We start from the raw sequence: 20003 nt of genomic DNA on the forward strand, positions 1-20003 counted from the left end.
GCTTGACCCAGTGCACCCATTCCTGGGAACCTGGGAGCAGGCACCACCAGCAAGAGCATGGAGGAGGAAACCTAGTGTGCCCCCTGGGAACAGACTGGGTGATTGAAAGTATTTTCTGCCCCTGCGTGTGCTCAGCAGCTTGGGCTCAAACAATGTGTGGGGCTGTACGTAGGACTGACGTCTGTGAACTGTTTGCGTGTCTTTTCTGACTTAATTTCAACTGCAGGAGCCACAGAATAATGAGGCTTTTGTTTTAGGAAAGGTAAGGTTTCTAGAGAAAGATTTTATCTTTACCAGAGCAATGGTAAAAATAGATCCAGGCCTTTGCAGGGTCGGTGGGGCTGGGGAGGACTCCCAGGCTGGTGAGGGGAAGGACTGACCCAACTGGAGATGCTGGATCAGTGCAGCCCTCTGAGGGCAGGGGAATCTGTTTTCCCCACGTTCTACCCAGATCAGAGAAAGGCTGGCAGACAGGAACACTGGTGTCAGACCAGCCAGAGGCACTGGTCCCTGCTGGTTTGGTGATCTGGGCTTGGAGGGGAAGGTGGTTGGAAACGCGTCAGCCTGGGCTGTGGGGTGGAAAATTGCATCACTCCATTTCAAGTACCATGATTTCCATTTATTATTTTTACTTTGGCAGATGCGCACACATCCGTAGGAAAAGGCTTGATGATTTCTGCCACCTCTGCAGTGTTTGTTATTGGAACAATAAACCCTTTATTGGAATGGTTAAACCCTGATTTCTTGAGGATGCAGACGGAGCTCAGATGTGCCAGTTTGACATGCACCCTCCTGTCCTGGCAGCGAGGGCTTTCTGAGGCTCTGCTTGGATGCTGAGTACAGCAGAGGGGCCCATTTCTACCTCCTGCAGCCCAGGACTCCTGCTCTGAAAGCCCCCTCAATCATTCAGTGGTTCATGGAGAGCTGCAGGCACCCAGAAACCAGAGTCAGGGCCCCAGGGCTTGGGTGCAGGGCTGTGCTCTAAGCCTCAAAGCACACACAGGCTTGAGGGTGCAGCACCAGCATCCTTCAGGACACTGCAGATCAAATTGGCCATGGCATTGCATTGATTTCTGTGTAATAGGGTCCCTTCAGGAGTTCAGTTACAGTGAAAATCAATAAATAACTTTGCATACAAAAATGTTCATATATTTAAAAAAAAATCATTATGTACTTAAAAAAAAAAGAAAAAAGAAAAAAAGAAAAATCTCTTTATTATCCCCCAGACTGTATTGCCCACTGCCCACATCATCTTTATGATTCTTGAGCCCTGATTCAGGAAAGCTGAGAAAAAAGTGTGCTAGAGCAATCCCATATCAGGGCTAGCCCAGGACCACATGCACAGCTCTCCCTCCTTGGGAAGAGGAGGCTGCAGTGGTGCCTCCCTGGAGAGGAAGGCAGGGGCTGGCACAGGGAAGGGTCTAGAGGGCCCATACACACGGGCAATACAGAGCGGAAAGATTAAAACGGTTCCCAAAGCCTTTGGTGGTTACCAGTTTGTTTTTCACATCTCTGCAGGGGAGTGATTTCCGACTGGCCGTACCAGGAGATGAACTGGTTTCCCTTTCTGTCCTTCCAGGCCTGTGTCAGCCCCTTGCACTCTCCAGCTCTCTGCGTGCAGGGAGGCTCCGACTGCCCAAGGGTGCTGAGGACCCTCTGGAGAGTCCATCGGTGGCACGGAGTGAACAGGCTTTACCAGGAAGGCGAGTCTCTGCATGAACCAAGGGTAATCACCATGATCCCGCCCTAGACACGTTCCTTTTTTTTAATCTGTTCTCTTTTAAGCTTTAAGAACTTCAGACACACACAGGCACACCCACACATAAGTAGCAAAAATAAAATCTGAACTATGTTTGGATGATCTTCACTGACAGTTCATAAACGCCCCAACACTGCAAGGGGACATGATTCAGGCAGTGCTGGGGACCCCTGGGGACTTCTGGGCAGGCTCCCAGCCCTGGGGTAGGAAGAAGGTGGATTGCTTAAGGAGGATCTCATCTTCCTTGCAAGGGAGCTCTTTAGGACATGATGTAGACCTCCAGCAAACTGGCCACAGCGTGCATTCGGTAGAAGATCCCAAAGGGCAGGCAAATGTCCACGATGGCCGGCCACATGGAATCGCCATAGAAGTTCAGTTCTGTGTCATTGTCAAACTGGGGCCGGGCACCAAACGCTGGCATGATCCAGAGCTGTGGGAGGAAACAGGAGAACAGCACCACAGTGAGAAAGGTGTGTGGTACATCAGGGACCTGCCCAGGAAAGGAGCAACCTCCTAGGCCGTGGGTTTTGAGAAGAGGTGTGCTACCATGTCTCAAGAAAACCCAGACTTGACCCCAGATATTTGTCACTTTACATTCTTTCTTTGGGGGGTGAAGGGAATGGTTTAATGTAATTTATTGCTTTTAATAAGCTATCCTACACATCCACTAATACACAATAAAAATACTGAAACTGATTCTTCTCTTGCCCCCACCTCTTGTGTCTGATATTCTGGTGATAAGTGACAGGTCTATTGATGTAGCCTGAAATGTCTTAACTTCAGGGCAGTTGCTCTTTTCTTTTTAGGCAACAAGGGAATCACAACTCTGCATTTATAAATATAACTGATGCGCTTTCTGCACAGGGGAGGCACAGAAAGGACTGTTTTCCATAGGCCACATCCTTTCCTTCACAAACCCTTCTCCCTTGTGCTTGTACCCCTCTCCCTCCCCCAAAAACTCTTCTCCCTGCATGTACTCACTATGATATTGCTCAGCAGCAGGAACATGGAGATCTCCCTCAAGAACTTCCTCCTCCAGTTCATCTTCTTGGGGACGGTGAGGGACCTCACGAGGTCAGAAGTGTGCATGGCTTCCGTGCCAGATGCCGCACCGGCAGCCAAGGTGCTGCCCGTGTCGGGCACCCGCAGGGACACGGCGTTGATGTTGACAAAGGTGAGCCCATAGAGGTCCTTCTGGTGAGACTCGTGCTTGTAGTCCTCCTTGGGGGGCTGCCGGTGGAGGCCCTCGATGATGAAGACGTTCTGGAAGGTGTGCTGGGCGATCATTAGGAGGGCGTAGGTGAGGTTGAGCGCGCTGATAGTGTCCCTTGGCGTGCTGGCCACGATGGCCACAATGGAGTAGTAGGAAATGGCATATTGCCCCAAGGCTGCCCCCATCAGCAGGGCCACGTCCAGGGTCCTGGTGGGGTTCTTGTGCCGGTCCATGTCCCTCTTGTCAAACCGGTAGACGACGGAGCCACCGATGCAGACAAGAGACATCAGGCTCAGACAAACAATGTTGAAGATGTAGTACATGGTGAGTGCTTGGCTCTTCTTGCTGGATTCAGTGCTGGAATTTACCTGCACCTCATACAGGATGAGGACTCCCAGACCACTCACGAGGATGATGAGGCCCAACATGATGCCTACAAAGAAGGTCCTTCGGAAGAGCCTGAACTTCAGGCGCTGTATGTGGTGGGAGTGGTGGTCTATGAAGCGTCCAACATTCTTCCACATGACATAGACCATGGCAGAGGCAAAGAGACTGTACTCAATGTTAAAGGGGTACAGCCAAAAGTAGCCGTTCTTGAAGATCTGGCAGATTTGGCTGTTGCAATTGCATTCTTCAACTGAGCTGCTTCTCATTCCCACTGAACAAGACAAAACCAGACAGATGCAGAGGTATTAAAACAAGGAGCCAACACTTCTCCCTGAAGAACGGGATGCTTGGGGTCAGTGAAAATCAAGACAAAGGACAGAAGAATATGTGACCACTTTGAAAACAAGCATGCTTCACCCTCAGCTTTCTGGTGCCCAGGCTCTTTCTTAAAAAGTTAACTGTCAGGTTAAATCTTTCTTTTTCCTTCCCTTCTTCATTCCCATCCCATTTGTACAGAGTCTTCCACCTCTCTGACCCCTCTCTGATAGAGGTCAAGTAATGAACATCCAGACTTGGCTTTTAACAAACCAGCCCTGCCAAAGGAACCTCCAGCTCTAAACAGACCTTCTGAAAAGGGATAAAACTTGACTTGCTAAACAGTTTCTACTTGATGGGATCCCCCCCTGGACCAGATAGCTTCACAAAGGGGCAGACTACCTTTCAGGAGCCACCTGAAGATTTCCTCTGTCATGTTTTTCTTCAGCTTTGAATGTGCCTTGTGAACAGACTCGTCTGTCACTGCTGACATCCACACTGCCAGGTTTGTAGTCAGCGTTAGCATCAAGCCACACCTGCAGGAGGAGGAGAAGGTTTGTGACATTAAAGCAGTGGCTCTAGGCCATGTTTCTCCCATCTGTGGTTTAGGTGTGCTCAGAGGGACTGTGGCATCTGCCTGAAGTGGTGTGAGGATTCCAGTGGTCCAGGCTAGAAATCTTGATCCTTTCTTTGCTGCCCTCACTTTCTTCCTACTTTTTGTCCATGATCATGAGAATTAGCAAGGCCTGATTCCCACAGTTGCTTTTGAAAGAGCTTCTCAATAGTGAATAAATTAGTAGATCTAAATTGGTCTCTAGGAGATCCAAAGTGGAGTGCAAAAGTGGACAAGATCATATTTTAGCCTGAGGCTTGCCCACTGCATAGTTATCTTCCCCAGGGAAGAAAAAGTCAACTATGAATCATTATTTAATGATAATTATTTACTTAATACTGTCTACTTTGAGTAATGCTTGTATTCTTGAATTGAATCCCAACCCTGATAGATGCACAGGTCATTAACCACAGCTGCTTGAGCTGGGATCTAAGTTTAGCTGGAGACTGAGCAGGTTTAGTTTTGGACAGCATTAAGGGGTTATCCCCTGGTTACATCTTAGCTGTGTGAGAGAGTACAGAGGGCTCGTGGGGGCCCAGATCTGCTGGCCAGCGGGATTCAAGGAGCAGCAGCGCTCACCTGGTAACGTTCAGGTGCACGTGGATGCAGTCTTTGGCAGAGACCCACAGGAAATATGTCTGCAGGGGAAAGAAAGAGAGTTGTTATTTCCAGCAAAACAAGAAAGCAAAGCACATCCTTCCAAAGGAGGGGTTTCCCTGCAGAGCAGAGAGCAAGCTAGAGCCTCTTTTGCTTGGGTCCATCTGGGCCCAGCCTCGTTCATAATGCTGGCCCTCTGCTGGATGTTCTTTCTTTGCTTCCACTGCCATTGCTCCGCCCATGGCCACTCCTTGTTCTGTCTAAATTGTCCCTCTCTGACCTCTTCCTCCTTGGCATTGTCCCAGAGCAGGGGGTCCTCTGTTTGGGATCTCAAACTGCAAGCCCCTGCCTTGACTGTCCTTCTCCTCCTTTGTTCTTCATGGAAAAGGAGGCCTGGCTGGCTGGGGGCTTCTCAGAGTTTGTGACAAAAATGTCATGGGATGGGAACAAGTTTAAATCAATGCCTTAGAGTGAGTTGAGTTGCCATAGATGGAAGCTGTCGTGGTTGGAGGGAGAAGATGTGGGCTGGGTGGGGGCTGAGCTAAGCCCTTGTATTTTCTGTGGGGGCAGTTGAATTAAATCCAAGAAATCAGAGCTCCTTCCACTGGTGCCTGTGTCTCTCTACCCCTCCCCAGGACAGAGCACAACCATCTCACCTGGACAACCACAAATATTGCCTGCACAATGGGGTAGATGATTTTGATTGCAGACAGGCAGCTGTAGAAGCTCGAGTAATATCCTATTTTGAACACATCCATGACAAGGCTGAAAATTGCAAATAGGATCAAGCCTCCTGTTGGGGAACAAAAATACTTGTGGTTGGACACATATGTGCATACATGAGCTAATGCAGATGGGTGAGAGGAAGAAGAGGAACTGTTGTCATGAAGAGGCTTTGCTTCTACTGCTGTTTTTCCTCTCCCAGCACCCAAATTATCAAGAACAAAATAATACAATAATTTTGGCTGGAAATGATTTCCAAACAGCCTGGTATGCTGGGGCTAACAGCTCTTGCAACGGCAGTGGGAGGGATCCTGGTGTAAGTTACCAAGAGCCTTTGTGGATAGAGGGAGACCAGGCAGTGGACCCAGTGGAGGGACCAGGAGCTGACCTGAAGCAGGGCATGGTGCCATGCCCCAGTCCATCAGCAGGAAGAGGCTGTGCCCAAATCTTTGCTGCTTCCCTTGTAACAACTGATGCTCCCATGACCTGTCCATCCTGCATCTCCCCTCCAGCCCCAGCACGTACCTCTCAGCCAGATGGGCCCGGCGTGGGAGTCCTTGCCGAGGATGGCACCCGGGCACCGGGAGGTGCCGGCGAGGTAGAAGATGATCCAGATGATGACAACCAGCATCATGACGGTCAGCAGGAAGAAGACATCGTAGTCGTGCACAGCGATCTTCTCGAAAGCCCCACTGCTCACCAGCGTGCAGGCCAGCAGGGCCAAGTGCACGGCCAGCAGGATGGAGAACATGCGGCCGCCCTTCTTCCACACTTCCTTGGAGGCAGGAGTGGAGGGGGCCTGGTGGCTGAAAGATGCTATCTGACTCGAAGCCAGGCTGGCTTTGTCGTCCTTGTGTCCGCAGCCCATGCTGGAGTGGGGGTGTCCGAGCTCGCTGTCCTTCCGCCCAGGCTCCTCGGTCATGGTTCAACCAAGGCTCTGCCTGAGGGTCTGTGCTGTTGGGAAGAGAGGCCCATGACTGAGAGGTGCATTTGGAACAGCCCAGGACTGGGCCAAAGCAGGACACGTGACGAGGAGGAGAGGATGTATCACAGGAACAGGGAAGGCTGAGACAGGGAGTGCAAGAAGAGGGATGAGCTCATTTTTGAACTTTCCTTTCCTGGTTCCCTGGAGGTTTTTTTGCTTAAGATGCTCTTGCTTGGGGAGATCCCAGGTCAGTTTAATCAAGTGTGTCTAATTGGTCACACAACATTTATGTGCTTATTGATGCAAGATTTGGAAAAGCACCAAAAAGCACTCACAGGATCAAATATCCTGGGGCAAACAGCCAGTGTGGTTTGAATTCTAAATGTCAAACACTAAACATTCTGAGAAATTGTTATACTTCCTTGCTGAAGAATAGGCTAGCACAAGGTAAGAAACCCCCGGGAATCTTTGGACCATCCCATCATAGTTTGTAGCAGTTCCTGCAGGAAGGGTGTGAACTACCTGAGTTGTCATGTCCTCTAAAGCCCCTCTGCCTCTGCCAAGTTTGGGATTTCATTGATTCTCTGTGAAAAGCCTGAAACAAAGCAAATTAACCATCCAAACTGAAAGGAATGCGATGGATTTGTCTTTACAAACAAACTGTGGGTCTGCTGATAGGTAAAGATAGATACTGAGAGATGAAAGAAGCAATGGGAAGAACCATAAGTTCCATAGGAAAAGAAAAACGGGGGTGTACATCAGAAGCCGGTCTGTATTAGGTGATTCGGGAAGTCTGTACCTCCTAAGTACCTCAGCCAATGGGGAAAGACAGAGGGAAATGCGGCCAGGAAATAGGATAAAAAGGAGGCTGCATCCTCTAACAATTTGAGAGACCCCAGGGGAACTGCCCTGTGGCCTCTCCCTTTATTCAAATAAAGTAGCAGGGCTCCTCTGTCTCCTCTTTGGACATAAACCTCTGGTGTTTGTGGATTCATTTTCCTGACAAAACAAAGCCATTCCACCAACCTGTTTTGCTGCCTGGGATCCAAATCTCTGCTCCTGCCAGGCTGAGAAGTTTCCCTGTTGCTGCAGCTTGGTCAGTTGAGGAATTTATACCCGTTGGGACGTCTCTGTGATTTATACCATGTCTGGAGCTGACAGCAGGGCTTTGTGGGCTTCTCAGAGAAACTCATGTGATCCATTTTGTGCAATAGCTGATTTTGGGGAAGCTGGAGAGAGATGAGGAGATAAGGGTTATTTGCCTAGCGAGAACAGGAGTTGACAACACTGCTAAGCGTGGCACGGACCTCTTGGTCATAGGGTCATGGTCACCACAGAGCAAGACCACCCCACCAAATCCATCTCCTTACATGCATGAGGTCTCTTCCCTTGAGAGAGGAGATTGTTTAGGTGATGAAAGTATCTTTGGCAATGATTTTGTGCTTGGCTTTCTGCTCACTGGAGAACGATAAACATTGTGCCCCACCCTGTGCTATTCAAATCAGTCCACTCCATGCCTCCGAGGTTCTTGAGGAAAAGGAAGAAATTTGCATTTGTACCTGTTCGGTGCCAAGGGTAACTCAATCCTGTCCCACCCATGATGTCATCAACGAGGAAGGTTTAGCACTAGAGAAGGGCAGGATTTAGAGACTGGGATTTGTGTTCTCCTTTGCTGACGCACTGCCTTTAACTTTTCAGGGTAGGATTACTGTTCTCTGGACCTCAGGACCTTAGCTCCTCTCCTTCCAAGGAGTAACCATGGCACAAACCACAGGGCAGATATGATTCAAACATTTGTCTGGTAAGGGGACAGTTTCTGCTCAAGGTCCCTTTCACCCAGCTGCCTGTTTTGTGGGGGAGCTATAGGAGTCCCACGGCAGCTCTGGGTGGATGGGGACAAGTTTTAGTCCTTGAAATGCCTCTTTTGGAGATGTCTCTCCTGCTTTCCCCCTTCAGGGCAAGCACGGAGCTGGGACCATTTGCTGTGTGTTTCCTCAGTACTGTTCCTGCCTGCTCACCGTGTCCCTCTTGCAGCACTGAATTGTGTGGGATGGGGAAGGAGAGCTCAGGATCCACTGTAGAGCCCAGGGAGAGCTCCGTGCATCCCTCCCGTGCTGCCACCAGCAGCACCGGCTCTGCCCTGCCTGGCCTCTGCTGATCCATAGGGATTCCTGCTGCGCTAAGTGGTTGCTCTCCTCTCAGCCTGCGGCCTTTCCCGAGGAAGCCCGGGCCTCCCTGAAGTAAACCCGAGTTGATAATCGTGCTTTTGCAGAGGCCAGAGGTTCAGAGGCCCCTCGGGCTAAACGCACTGGTTTATCCTCCCTCTTTCGTCCTTACCAGCCAGCCACAGAGGAAAGAGTGTTACTGCCTCGGGCAATGCTCCCAGTCCCCCTGGCAGCCACCGTACGGCGCAACAAACTTAATTAGTAACAATACAAGAATCATTAAATAACTCCGGTAATGAATTGCAGGCGTTACTGTGCTGCTTTTCACCTGCAAGGATCCCAGCAACAAATACCTCCGTGGCTACTACATCCCGTCAGGACTTGCCCAGGGAGGCTGAGCTGGTGCAAACCAACCTGCTGAGGTGAGCAAAGCCCGCAGGGAGCAGAGCCTGGCTCTGATGCACTTCCAGGTGTCCCCGGGCAGCCGGGAGGGTGACACCGTGTCGGTCACCCGGGGATTAATCACTGCATCTTGCATGGGTGCACCTGGCACTGCTTTAGGGCCGCCCTCCTCCTGTCTTGGGGCATTTTTTTTCCTTACAAAAATAAGCTGCCTTTCTCACTGTTTAAGCTCCTCTCTGCTCGTTGCCTTTCAAGACTTCCTGATGCTGTCTTACTCTCCTCCCATTTCTCAACCATCTGATGGCTCTGCCTTCACCCTCTACAAACCCTGTGCCTGTCCTAGGGCCATGGTGACACACACAGGATCCGGCCCTGGAGATCTGGATCCATTCCCAGAGTCAGGACATGACAGGTAAAACGAACAAGAGAGTAGCAGGAAATTCCTCCTCCACGTCAGCATGTCCCAGGGGATACAATCCACCGATTCACCCTTGGGTGTAATGGATTGGGACAGCTTTGTGCTTCGGTCAACATCCAGGCTTGGCTCCCTCTTTTCCGACAGCAGAGGGTGCCCGGGACCCGGGAATGCGGTGCTGGAGACATTGCCTGGGGCCGTGCAGCTCCCCGAGGGTCTCACCCAGCCGGGAATTCTGTGTCAGCATAAAAGACACCAGAGGCCGAACACTGCACCCCCTGCACATCGCAGTGAAGTACCGAGTTACACACAGAGTCTGGGGTTTTTTTTTTTTTAGTCTCCAGGGAGGGAAAAAGAGGTGAGGAAGGGAATTTTCCGAGCCTTTATGAGTTTCCTTGGTTTATCAGATTCCTGTTGTGCAGTTTGTTGTGCAATTCCTTGGAAAGCAGAATTCTGTGGGTATAGGCAGGGTAGATGGGGGACAGGGATGGTGACTGGGTCTGCTGTTGTCTTCCTAGTGATACTAGGGAGATTAAATATAAATATAAATATAAATATATATGTATCGCTCTCTCTCTCTTTTTTTTTCCAATGGGAAAAGCTGAGCTGTGAACACCCCTGGTATTACTTTGGAATCAGTCACCAAACTGCTCTTAGCCAGCTCTGCACAGAGCAGGATTATCTATCACAGGGCTGTGAGTGGAGGCCGTGGGGGCTCGTGCTCTACTGACCCACTCTTCCTCCTCTGGCGACTGCTGCCCCTTCCTTGAGATGGGGTCGCTATGAAATACAGGCATATTGGGCAGGACACAGCCCAGGAGAGCCTTTCTGACAGCCTGCTGTGCTTTGGGGACACGTAAACCTGGCGAATTGTCACTGTGTGACCCCGTGCTGAGCCCGACAGAGCGACGCTGCTTAATTGGAGCTTTTAATGTGCCGTGGAGCTGGTGCGTGTTACAAGGAGCCGGGGCCGGAGGATGCTTAGGACCCAGGGGAAGCGCTGTGGAGCCTGGCTGGCTGGGCTTGGAACAACTCCTGCCTCCCCGGCCAGGACTTCTCAGGTGTCCTGGTACGCGGAGCTGTGCGAGGCGAGCAGGGCCCTCCTGGCAGCTGCCCCTGCCCCACGTCCGTGCCCATGCTCTGAACCCCCTGAGCACCCATGTGCTGGCCCGGGGACCCCTTCACACCATGAATGACCAGTACCACCGAGCCGCCCGGGACGGCTACCTGGACCTGCTGAAGGAAGCCACCAAGAAGGACCTGAACTCGCCGGATGAGGATGGCATGACCCCGACCCTATGGGCCGCCTACCACGGCAACCTGGATGCCCTGCGCCTCATTGTCAGCAGAGGGTGAGTGTTGGCCAGGGCACGGTGCTGGTCTGGGGAACAGAGTAGCTGGGACCCCCTTCTTCCCCCTTCCCTGCTTGCAGGTCAGTGCACCCCACAAAATTATGGCTTCTGTCCATAAGACCCCTGCTCCTGTCCTCCCTGCTGTTACTTTTCTCTGCTTGTGGTGCTTTGAATCTAATCCGACACTCCTGGTAACTGCTCTGTGTTTTCCCAGCTCCTCTGACCCTGTAAGTGCTCCTGCCCCCAGCCCTGCTTGCAGCACCCTGGGTAGGGATGAGTTGCCCTTTCCAAGTGCTTTGTAATCTTTTACAGCTCCTGTAAAGACAAACACATTCTGTTGCTGAACTGAAAAAAGCCCTTTAAAGTGAGGGGGCAGAGAGAATAACTGCTCCCTCTGTCCCAAGAATGCTCACAGAGGGATGTGTGCAGTGCCAGCTGGCAGTGGGTGGCACTTGTCTGTTTTACCCAAAGCAAGGTCTCAGTATGTGACCTCTGGGCAGCTCGTCATACACTTGGAGCCTGAAAAATTCGGGTTTTCCAAGAGCAGATTTCTTTAAGCCCAGTCTCCCCCACAGGGCCTGCTCCATACTGGTCTGTCTCTCTGTACCTCACCCTGGGCTGCCAAATCTTAGAGTTTCTGGCTCCCTAAATGTGGATGTGGTGGAGAGGTGGGAGTGGGATTTAGGGGACCTGTTAGACTGGAGGGATTTACGCCTTGGTGGTGGGGGAGGTCTGTGCTAAAGCAAGATCTGCCATTCCTAGTTCTTCTGGGACAGTCTGTGACTCTCCAGTTCTTACCAACCCCCCAAGCACACATCCCAGTGCTTCCTTCTGCTCCAGTAGCTTTTCTGAGCATGTCATCTAAAGCAATCCAAGCTGGAGTGGCTTCTGCCTTGTGTTGAGAGATTGCTGGTGCTGATTTTGATTTATGTCTTGCTAATATTGAGGGATGGCACTGAGGTCAGCAGCCTGGATGGACATCACGCCTCCTTGGAAGGGCTTTGCTTCTCCACGTTGGGCTTGGTGGGGCTGTCAGCTCCCACGCAGGGATTTTTGGTCCATCCTGTGCTATGTTAGCAGCTCTTGTACCTGTCCAGCCACATCTCCACTGTACCTGTTCCTGGGCTCTTGCCATCTCCTGATACTCTGGCTTGCTTGTGCACAACCTTCAGCCAGTAACCCAGCTGTGCTCACAGGCAGAGCTCTTCCATCCATTGTTGTCCTTTCATTGTAAATCATTTCCTTTCAGATCCTGGGGGAAGAAAGGCTGTGTACAGAGTAGCTTTGAGAAGTCCTTGAGCACCTGATGCAGCAGGAGTGTGTTCAGGAAAGGATTGTTTCAGAGTCTGGAAGGGAGAGAGCAAGAAAGGGCTCCGAGTGGAGCATCCTGAGATGGTCCTGGGCTGAGAATCCTGTGATGCTTCTCTGGGTGGGGGCTCTGTGACTCCCTGTGTACCTTCCAGGAAAGACTGCACCCAGTAAAAACCTGCCCAGAGCTCCTGTCAGGACAGGAGTTGCTAGCCAGGGCCAGAGAGACATGGGAGGAAGGCTCAGGGGATGAGACCCTGAAGCTGAAAATGGTTCCAAAGACTTTGATGGCCAAAAAGTCAATCTGGAAGGCCCAAGCTGGGGATGAATGCCCCTTCAGAAAGGCAAAGCCTTTTGGACTGACTTTATAATCTCTTTACAACACTGTATCTCCTCATACTGCTCATCTCCATCACAGGGCACCCTGCAGCGCCCTTGCCTGCCCTGCCAACCCCCATCCAAGCCAGCAGTTTCTGCCTCTCCACAAAGCCCAAGGGCTGCTTTTATAAACTCACATTGGCTTAAAAGGTCCTTGTGGGCTTAAATTGTGTTCAAGTGCAGCCTGGCTGCTGTTTAATTAACAACCTAATATACATTTGTTCCTGACAAGGAAAACAGCCTGGCAAAAGCCCAGTGCCCTTTACATGATGGATGGTGGAGCAAGGTGCGTGGCTGTGCGACTGCAGGATGTGTTTGCATTCTTGCACTCATCTCCATGTGTCAGATCCTTGCCTAGGGCCACAGAGGGACCAGCAAAGTGCTTGGCATGGAGGCAGGCACATCCCTGCTCCTTGGAGCTGGCTTTGGGCCTGTGAGAGGCAGGGAAAGCCCCAGACTGGGGACAAGGGTACCAGAGAGGTGCAATTGTGCAAGATCCAGGAGAGCCTGAGGGCAGACCTTGTAATTTTCTGCCAGTGCCCAGGATGATGTGCCACAGTATTTAAGCCTTGTTCAGAGATGAAACTTAATGCTGTGTTATATAGGTTACTATTACACCTGCACAGTAACAACTGTGAGGCAAGAGGGAGGGCTCTGAGTATCCCAAAACGTCAGGGAATTGCTCTCTGGGCTCTGCTGCCAAAATATTCCTCCTTTGGTTCAGAGAGCCCCACACTACAAGGCAGGGGAGTGTGGGACTGTGGCACGGTGCAGTGTCTAGGGGAGTGGGGGCTTTGGGGCTGGCCTGGCTCCATGCAGGGATGGGGTGGGAGGCATCTTCAGGGTCTGAGCAGGCTGGTGAGCCTCCAGCTGGGTTGCATGGGGATGTCAAAGCAACGAGGGTGATGGGGGAGTCCTGGGGCAGCAAGAAACACCAAAATCTCCTTGCCAGTTCTGGGCAGTTTTACCAGTGCCCAAACAAGCCAAGGCATAGAGTGCTGGGACCAGGCTGTTATCAAATGTCCTAGTGAGGGTGGCCAGAGAAACCCCGAGAAAGCAGGACTGTGGGAGGGGGCTCCTGGGGGCCAAAATCATGGCTCTAATGGTCATGCCAGGCAGGTGGGCACATCTAGGCTCTGTCCTCAGTGAAGGAGCACCATCCATATGTGCTCAACAGGTTGTGGTGTCAGGCTGAAACAGGGAGGGGGAAAGAAATCCTTTGGTAGATCCTTGAGGGAAGCTTGTTGCCCCAACCCACATGGAAGGGGTAATGAAGCAGACTTATTGCTGTGCCCTTACCAGCTGCTGATGTGTCTGTGCCTCTGTGCCCCCTTTGCAACAGACAGAGAGAGGGTTTGGGATGGAGGGATCAGCAGTTGGCTCATCCTTCTTGTTTGCCACACAAAAAGCCTTTTTCTTCCTCCTGGCTGGGCTCCAGTGAGGAAAACAAACTCAATTAACATGATGGCTGGGAAGAGGCAGGCGAGCTGGCATTTAGCATTGCAGCTTTTCAGACACAGTAATTCTTCAGTGGGGTTCATTAGGAACCACGGTGGCCGTGGCGGGCACCAGTCCAGCTCCAGTTATAGGCAGGTCTGGGGGCCTTTGCTGGGATCAGCCAGGACTTCCTTGGAGTGGACAGCAGGAGAGGTGAGGATGTGTCTGCAGGTCCTCACTCAGCTTTGTCACCCAGCAGAGCTGGTCCTCAGTTTCCCTTCTTACAAAAACAGGGGGTGGGGATACTTTGAATGCCAGTGGCAGAGGGGACAAGTGGCTCAGCCATGGTTTGGGGGTGATGGTGGCTCCTGACATCAGCCAGGCTGCTCAAGGGCATCACATCACCCCAGCCAGGGCAGGGTTGCAGCGGAGGTTGCAGCAAAGGCACGTGAAGGTGATGTGCATCCTCTGCACGCCACAGGGCCGGAGGCCACGTGGGAGCCAGGGCAGCCTGGCTGTGTTGGTGGGGACATTCCCTGGGTGATGGCCTGCTGGGAAGGTGAAGGAGCAGGGTGGGGCACTGCTGCAGCTTCGTGGCTTCCGGCACCTGAACTGTCTGCTGGGAGTGAGGGTGAGCCCTGGGCATGGCAAGGTGCTGAGCCAGGAGATGTGGCCCCGGGCACATGGACAGTCACCCGGCTCAGGAACTGCCAGCCCAGCTTTCTGCTGGGACAAGAGGCAGAGAGCCCTGGCACGACCCTCATCTACAGTGTCTCTGCTGGATTTTTGGGGATTTGAATTTGGAGAACAGCTGAATCCTTGGACTACCACCACCTGGGCAAAACTTGGCATATAGGACCCAAAGCTCTGCTGTGGGCCCAAAACCTCATATCTTCTGTTCTTTTCTAGGCTTTACTTGGCTCATTGTCCTGACTGACTATGCTGAAGGTAGTGAGGATTGTTCCTCAAGCCATAAATTATTTTTTTTACTCTTCCTCTATTCAAAACCATTTTATGGGAGCCAAAGACACTCTGCACCCAGCCAGCTCCTGCTCTGAGGCCCGATTCCTCACACACAGCCAAGAGTCGAGGGTGAGCCAGCCCTTTGCTATTGGAGGAACTTCACACATGCAGCCAGGGAAGAACATATGTAAGTGCCACTGGATTCCCCATTGGCTAATTGGGATCCTACGGGAGAAGCACAGGGGAAAAACCAGCAGGAAGGGAGTGAGTGTGCATGTCATGGTGCAAACGCAGTGACTCAGGAGATGCACATGTCCACCTAAGGGGCCCAGTTAACAGTGTTTTAATAATGGTTATTACAGGAGTTGACTCAGTGCTTGAAAATGCTTTGAAGCTGAGAAGTGCTGCACTTTACACCTGTTATTAAAATATGTTCCCACTTAGTGGACCCTGCAGTCAGCATCTCCTCATGTGCAGCACCCCGGAGGTGAAGTTTTGCTCAGACAGACACCTGCCAGAGGGAGGGCCTCATGTTTATTATCTGAGTTGAATCAAACATCTCTACTTTGCAAGTCATCGTTCTTCTTTTCTTCTGATGCATTTATAGCGCCTGTGGCAGGCATTTATAGGGCAGAGGGCCTGAGAGATCTCATTTTGCTCTGATACTCTTCCTTCTAGACAGTGGAAATGATCACGGAAAGCTGGTTTGGATGTTCTTTCCCCTCACTCTCTGAGCAAAGTAGACCTGCACATATGAAACCCTCAAGACCTCCCTGGCCTTAGCCCTGAACCAGAGAGACCTGAGAATAGGCTCCAAAAGGTACTTTATGGATTGAGCATCCACACACTTGGTTTAGGGAGCAAGACTGTTTCCAGGGAGTCCACTGCTCAGTCACTGTGCACATCATGAGTCCATGTACACACTGGGACCCTCGTGGTGCCCTGGCTCACCTGCCCACACGTGCCAGGCACACAAGTGCCCTTTCAGAGCACACCAAACAAACCAACAGACCTTCACACACCGCAGTCTCTCCACCAGCACCAGCAGTTCCATGTGGAACAGCTTCACTGGCTCTTTAAATCCAGCTCCATCAATAATTTACTCCTCTCTTGCAATTCATCAAATATTTATCCTCCCCATGCATTTCCCAACCTGGACATGTCACTACGAGGGTAGAGGCAAGGGCTGGGGAGTTACTGCTCAAGGGAACTCAGCATTGCCAGAGTACTATCAGCTCCCTTCTCTCCTTTTCTTGGCTTCATGGCTTCTCAACCCCGTGATCTCCTGCCTTCCCCCTCCCTATCACCCATCTTTCAAACCTTTTTCTCCTTCTATGAGAGATGTCAAAGGCTCTGGCTCAGAAGTCCTGAAGGGTTTGTGGGTTTTTTTTGCTTTACAGAGTTTTGAACCTTTTGACTAACTTGCTGAATTTGCCAATGAGCTCAAGGTTGTACTTACTACATTTCTGTGAATTTAGTGAAAACACATTTATGATGGAGTTACAGCTCATGCTCCCACAGAGAAAGCTGAGTGCACCTCATAGCAGTTTTCAGGGAGTGAAGTTAGGAAGCTCATACTCTGGGTCCAAATAATCTCCAGCTTAAACTCTGGACAGGCTTTATTGCTTCTGTAAAACCTGAGGATTGCAAACTTGGCATTACACTGACTGGGCAGCTCCTCTCTGTCTCTGCTGCCCCTTGGACAGTGTTCCAAGCAGGCAGTGGGGTCCCTGTGTGGGGGTGAATGTACTGGATGAGGCTGTTTCTGGGGTTTGTGCATTGGCACAAAGTGATGAAGGTGCAAAGCAGCAGGGCAAAGAGGTCCCTCTGCTCCTGTGATCTCCTGCTCTTTCCCTGGAGAAGTTTTCGGACTGTTTGAAGTCAGACAAGCCATAGCTCAGAGCACATGGGATTTGGGAGAGGGCTCTGGGCTCTGCTTCTCCCAGCTTTTGTCACCACAGAACTTAAAGCAGCAAGGAGTTAAGTAACCCTTGCTGAAGGTCTCAAGTGTGCATTTAAGGAGCTGGACTTGATGATCCTTGATGGGTCACTTCCAACTCTCCATATTCTATGATTTGCTTTCTGCACTCCTGCTGTCACCATGGATTGGAGATGAGGTCTGCTGCGTTCCTCCGGAGCTCACTGAAAGGGTGGTGTGGGAACAGGCAGGAGCTGTGCTGAACCAGAGCTCTGCCAGGGCCCTGCTGCCCACGAGGAGTTGCTCCTGAGGGTGGTGGAGCTGCCCAGCCTTAATAAAAGGCTTTGCCATATCCATGTGCATGGAGGGAGAGCGCCCTGTTGACAGATACTGCTGCTGGCTGCATATCATTAACACACATGCTCAGGAGAGGGCTGGTGCCAGCAGGGGTGTGAACTTTCTCTTGTTTCACCTAAGCACAAATACAGAGGAATGTCAGGAGGACAGACTTCCCTTGAATCCCAGGTTTGTGTTCGTCCTGGCACAGGAGGCAGGAGATGTGGGCAAGTGGTTGTGTCCTGCCAGCAGCTTGCTGGGGCAGGGGCTGCAGATGCTACTGGCAGTGTCCAGCTCTTGAGGAGTGCAGAAACCTAATCTCCACTTTCTCTGAAACTGGATTCTCAGGATGTGCTAATACCAACATGCTTCCAGCCGTGCTGTCAAGACCAAGCACAGTACGGCAAAATCCCCCAGAGAACCCCAATGCCGAGGCCAAGGACAGCCAATTCACTCTTATTCTCTCCTGCCAGCATTCCCCTTTGTGCCACAGATTTCCCCAGGTGCCAAGGAACAGGTGGGTGGGAAGGTACAGCAGCTGGGAGGTTTCAGAACCACTGCTGAGGATGGGTGTTTCATGGTGGGATCCCAAGGTGTCCCACCCAGGATGTGGCACACAGAGAGGCATTTTGGCATGCCCCCCACACAGAGTCTGAATGAAGCCAAGATCTGAAGACAAAATCTGACTAGAATTTAATGGGATATTTGAGATTTGAAATTTCCTACCAAGCTTAAGGCCTAAGCTGGAATCAGACCCAACCCTCAGTTCTGGGCTGTTCAGAACCTGGCTTGCCTTCCCCCAGAAGTTGGTTTGATGCAGGAATACATTTGTCTTGAGACCTAAATTCAACTGACATTGCCACAGACTTGCACGTGGGGCACATGATTCCACGTCAGTAGTACACCCCTCCAGAAGACCCCTTTAAAATTAAATTGCAGGAACCAGAGGCATGTTGCTTGATATTTCAAAGAGCCAACAGTTCATGGTGCTGATTTGCCCCTGCACAGCTGGGAATATCTCAGTGCAGTCTGTCATCAATCCCTGCATGCTAACCAGTTGTTTTTCTTGCTGCCTAGGGGAGATCCAGACAAATGTGACATCTGGGGGAACACCCCCCTCCACCTGGCAGCAGCCAACGGCCACCTGAACTGCCTCTCCTTCCTCATCTCCTTTGGGGCCAACATCTGGTGCCTGGACAATGACTACCACACCCCACTGGACATGGCAGCCATGAAGGGGCACATGGAGTGTGTGCGGTACCTGGACTCGATTGCTGCCAAGCAGAGCAGCCTCAACCCCAAGCTGGTGAGCAAACTGAAGGACAAGGCCTTTCGAGATGCAGAGAGGAGGATTAAGGACTGTGTGAAGCTGCAGAAGAAGCACCACGAAAGGATGGAGAAACGGTACAGAAAGGAGATGTCAGATAATTCGGATACCATGAGCTTTTCCAGCTATTCAAGCAGCACCTTAAGCAAGAAGTTCCAGCACATGTCTATGGTGACTTCCCTGCCATATTCACAAGCCACCATCCATGGCACAGCCAAGGGAAAGACGAAAATACAAAAGAAATTAGAGAAGAAGAAGCAGGTGGACGGGACATTCAAGATCTACGAGGACGGGAGGAAAAGCGTGCGCTCTCTGTCCGGTCTGCAGCTGGGCAACGACGTCATGTTTGTGAAGCAGGGCACATACGCCAGCCCCAAGGAGTGGACTCGCCGCAATATCCGAGACATGTTCCTCACGGATGAAGACACTGTCTCCCGTGCCATAAGCGACCCGGGTTTGCACATGGACTCTGCCCACTCAGAGGTCAGCACCGACTCCGGACACGACTCCTTGTTCAACCGCCCCGGGCTGGGCACCATGGTGTTCCGGCGCAACTACGTCAGCAGCGGGCTCTTCGGGATCGGCCGGGAGGACGGGGGCGCGCTGGGGGAGGACAGCGCCGATGGGATGGGCGTCAAACTGCGGAGCCGCCTGCAGCGCTCGCCAAGTCTCAACGACAGCATTGGCAGTGCCAACAGCCTGCAGGAGAGGAACGCGGAGGAGCTGCCCTGGGATGAGGTGGAGCTGGGCTTAGACGATGACGACGAACCAGACACCAGCCCCTTGGAAACTTTTCTGGCTTCCCTGCACATGTTTGAGTTCATCTCCATCCTGAAGAAGGAAAAGATTGACTTGGAGGCCCTCATGCTGTGCTCAGACAATGACCTGAAGAGCATCAATATCCCATTGGGCCCCAGGAAAAAGATTGTGGATGCCATCCAGAGGAGACGACAAACGCTGGAGAAGCCAGATGTCATTGTAGACACTGAACTGTAAGTAGGAGATGGGGTGTCTGAGAGGTTAAACTCTTCAGCAGGTGGAGATGTGGATAATGTAATGTCTTGTTTTCAACCTCCTTGGAAGAGTAGGAGTCCAGGTAACCTCAGCACTTCCGTGTGTGGGCAAATTCCTGCTCGTGTGGAAAGGATGAGAGTTTGGAGAGGTGGCAGTAGCGTTAGTTCATTACTCAACAGCCCTAATGTGACTGGGCAGGATGTGAAGCCCTTGTTTTGTTTCATAACCCGTATGAATGCAGACTGCTCTGTGGTCTGATGCTTCTCAGTCCCTGTAGCTGAGATTTTCAACCACGCTGGGGCTTGTCTTGACTCTTCACCTTTTGAAGACGTTAGGAAATCAACCGCAATTCCCGGTGGGAGCCGGCTGACGGCAGTGCCCGGTGGCATTGGGAATCCTTCCCCAAGTGCTTGAGATCTTACTCAGGCCTCTGGAGATTGCATATCTGGGTTGGAG

At 51.5% G+C, this 20003-nt stretch overlaps 2 protein-coding genes across 2 annotated transcripts; one reads left to right on the plus strand and one right to left on the minus strand.

The window, feature by feature from the left end:
- Positions 1 to 2018: 2018 nt before the first annotated feature.
- OTOP2 (otopetrin 2) lies at positions 2019 to 6529 on the minus strand (the record flags this gene model as incomplete). The annotated part of the gene is made up of 6 exons (XM_082294143.1): positions 2019 to 2189; positions 2741 to 3630; positions 4077 to 4210; positions 4867 to 4925; positions 5541 to 5677; positions 6133 to 6529. 6 exons carry the CDS (start codon positions 6527 to 6529, stop codon positions 2019 to 2021), a joined length of 1788 nt encoding a protein of 595 aa, XP_082150269.1.
- Positions 6530 to 10702: 4173 nt separating this feature from the next.
- USH1G (USH1 protein network component sans) lies at positions 10703 to 19529 on the plus strand (the record flags this gene model as incomplete). Its single annotated transcript, XM_082294274.1, has 2 exons — positions 10703 to 10866; positions 18284 to 19529. The coding sequence occupies 2 exons, from the start codon at positions 10703 to 10705 to the stop codon at positions 19527 to 19529; spliced, it is 1410 nt and encodes a 469-aa protein (XP_082150400.1).
- Between the last annotated feature and the right edge of the window lie 474 nt (positions 19530 to 20003).

The sequence above is a fragment of the Coloeus monedula genome, assembly GCF_965178545.1.
Source record: "Coloeus monedula genome assembly, chromosome: 19".
NCBI classification, from domain to species: Eukaryota; Metazoa; Chordata; class Aves; order Passeriformes; family Corvidae; genus Coloeus; species Coloeus monedula.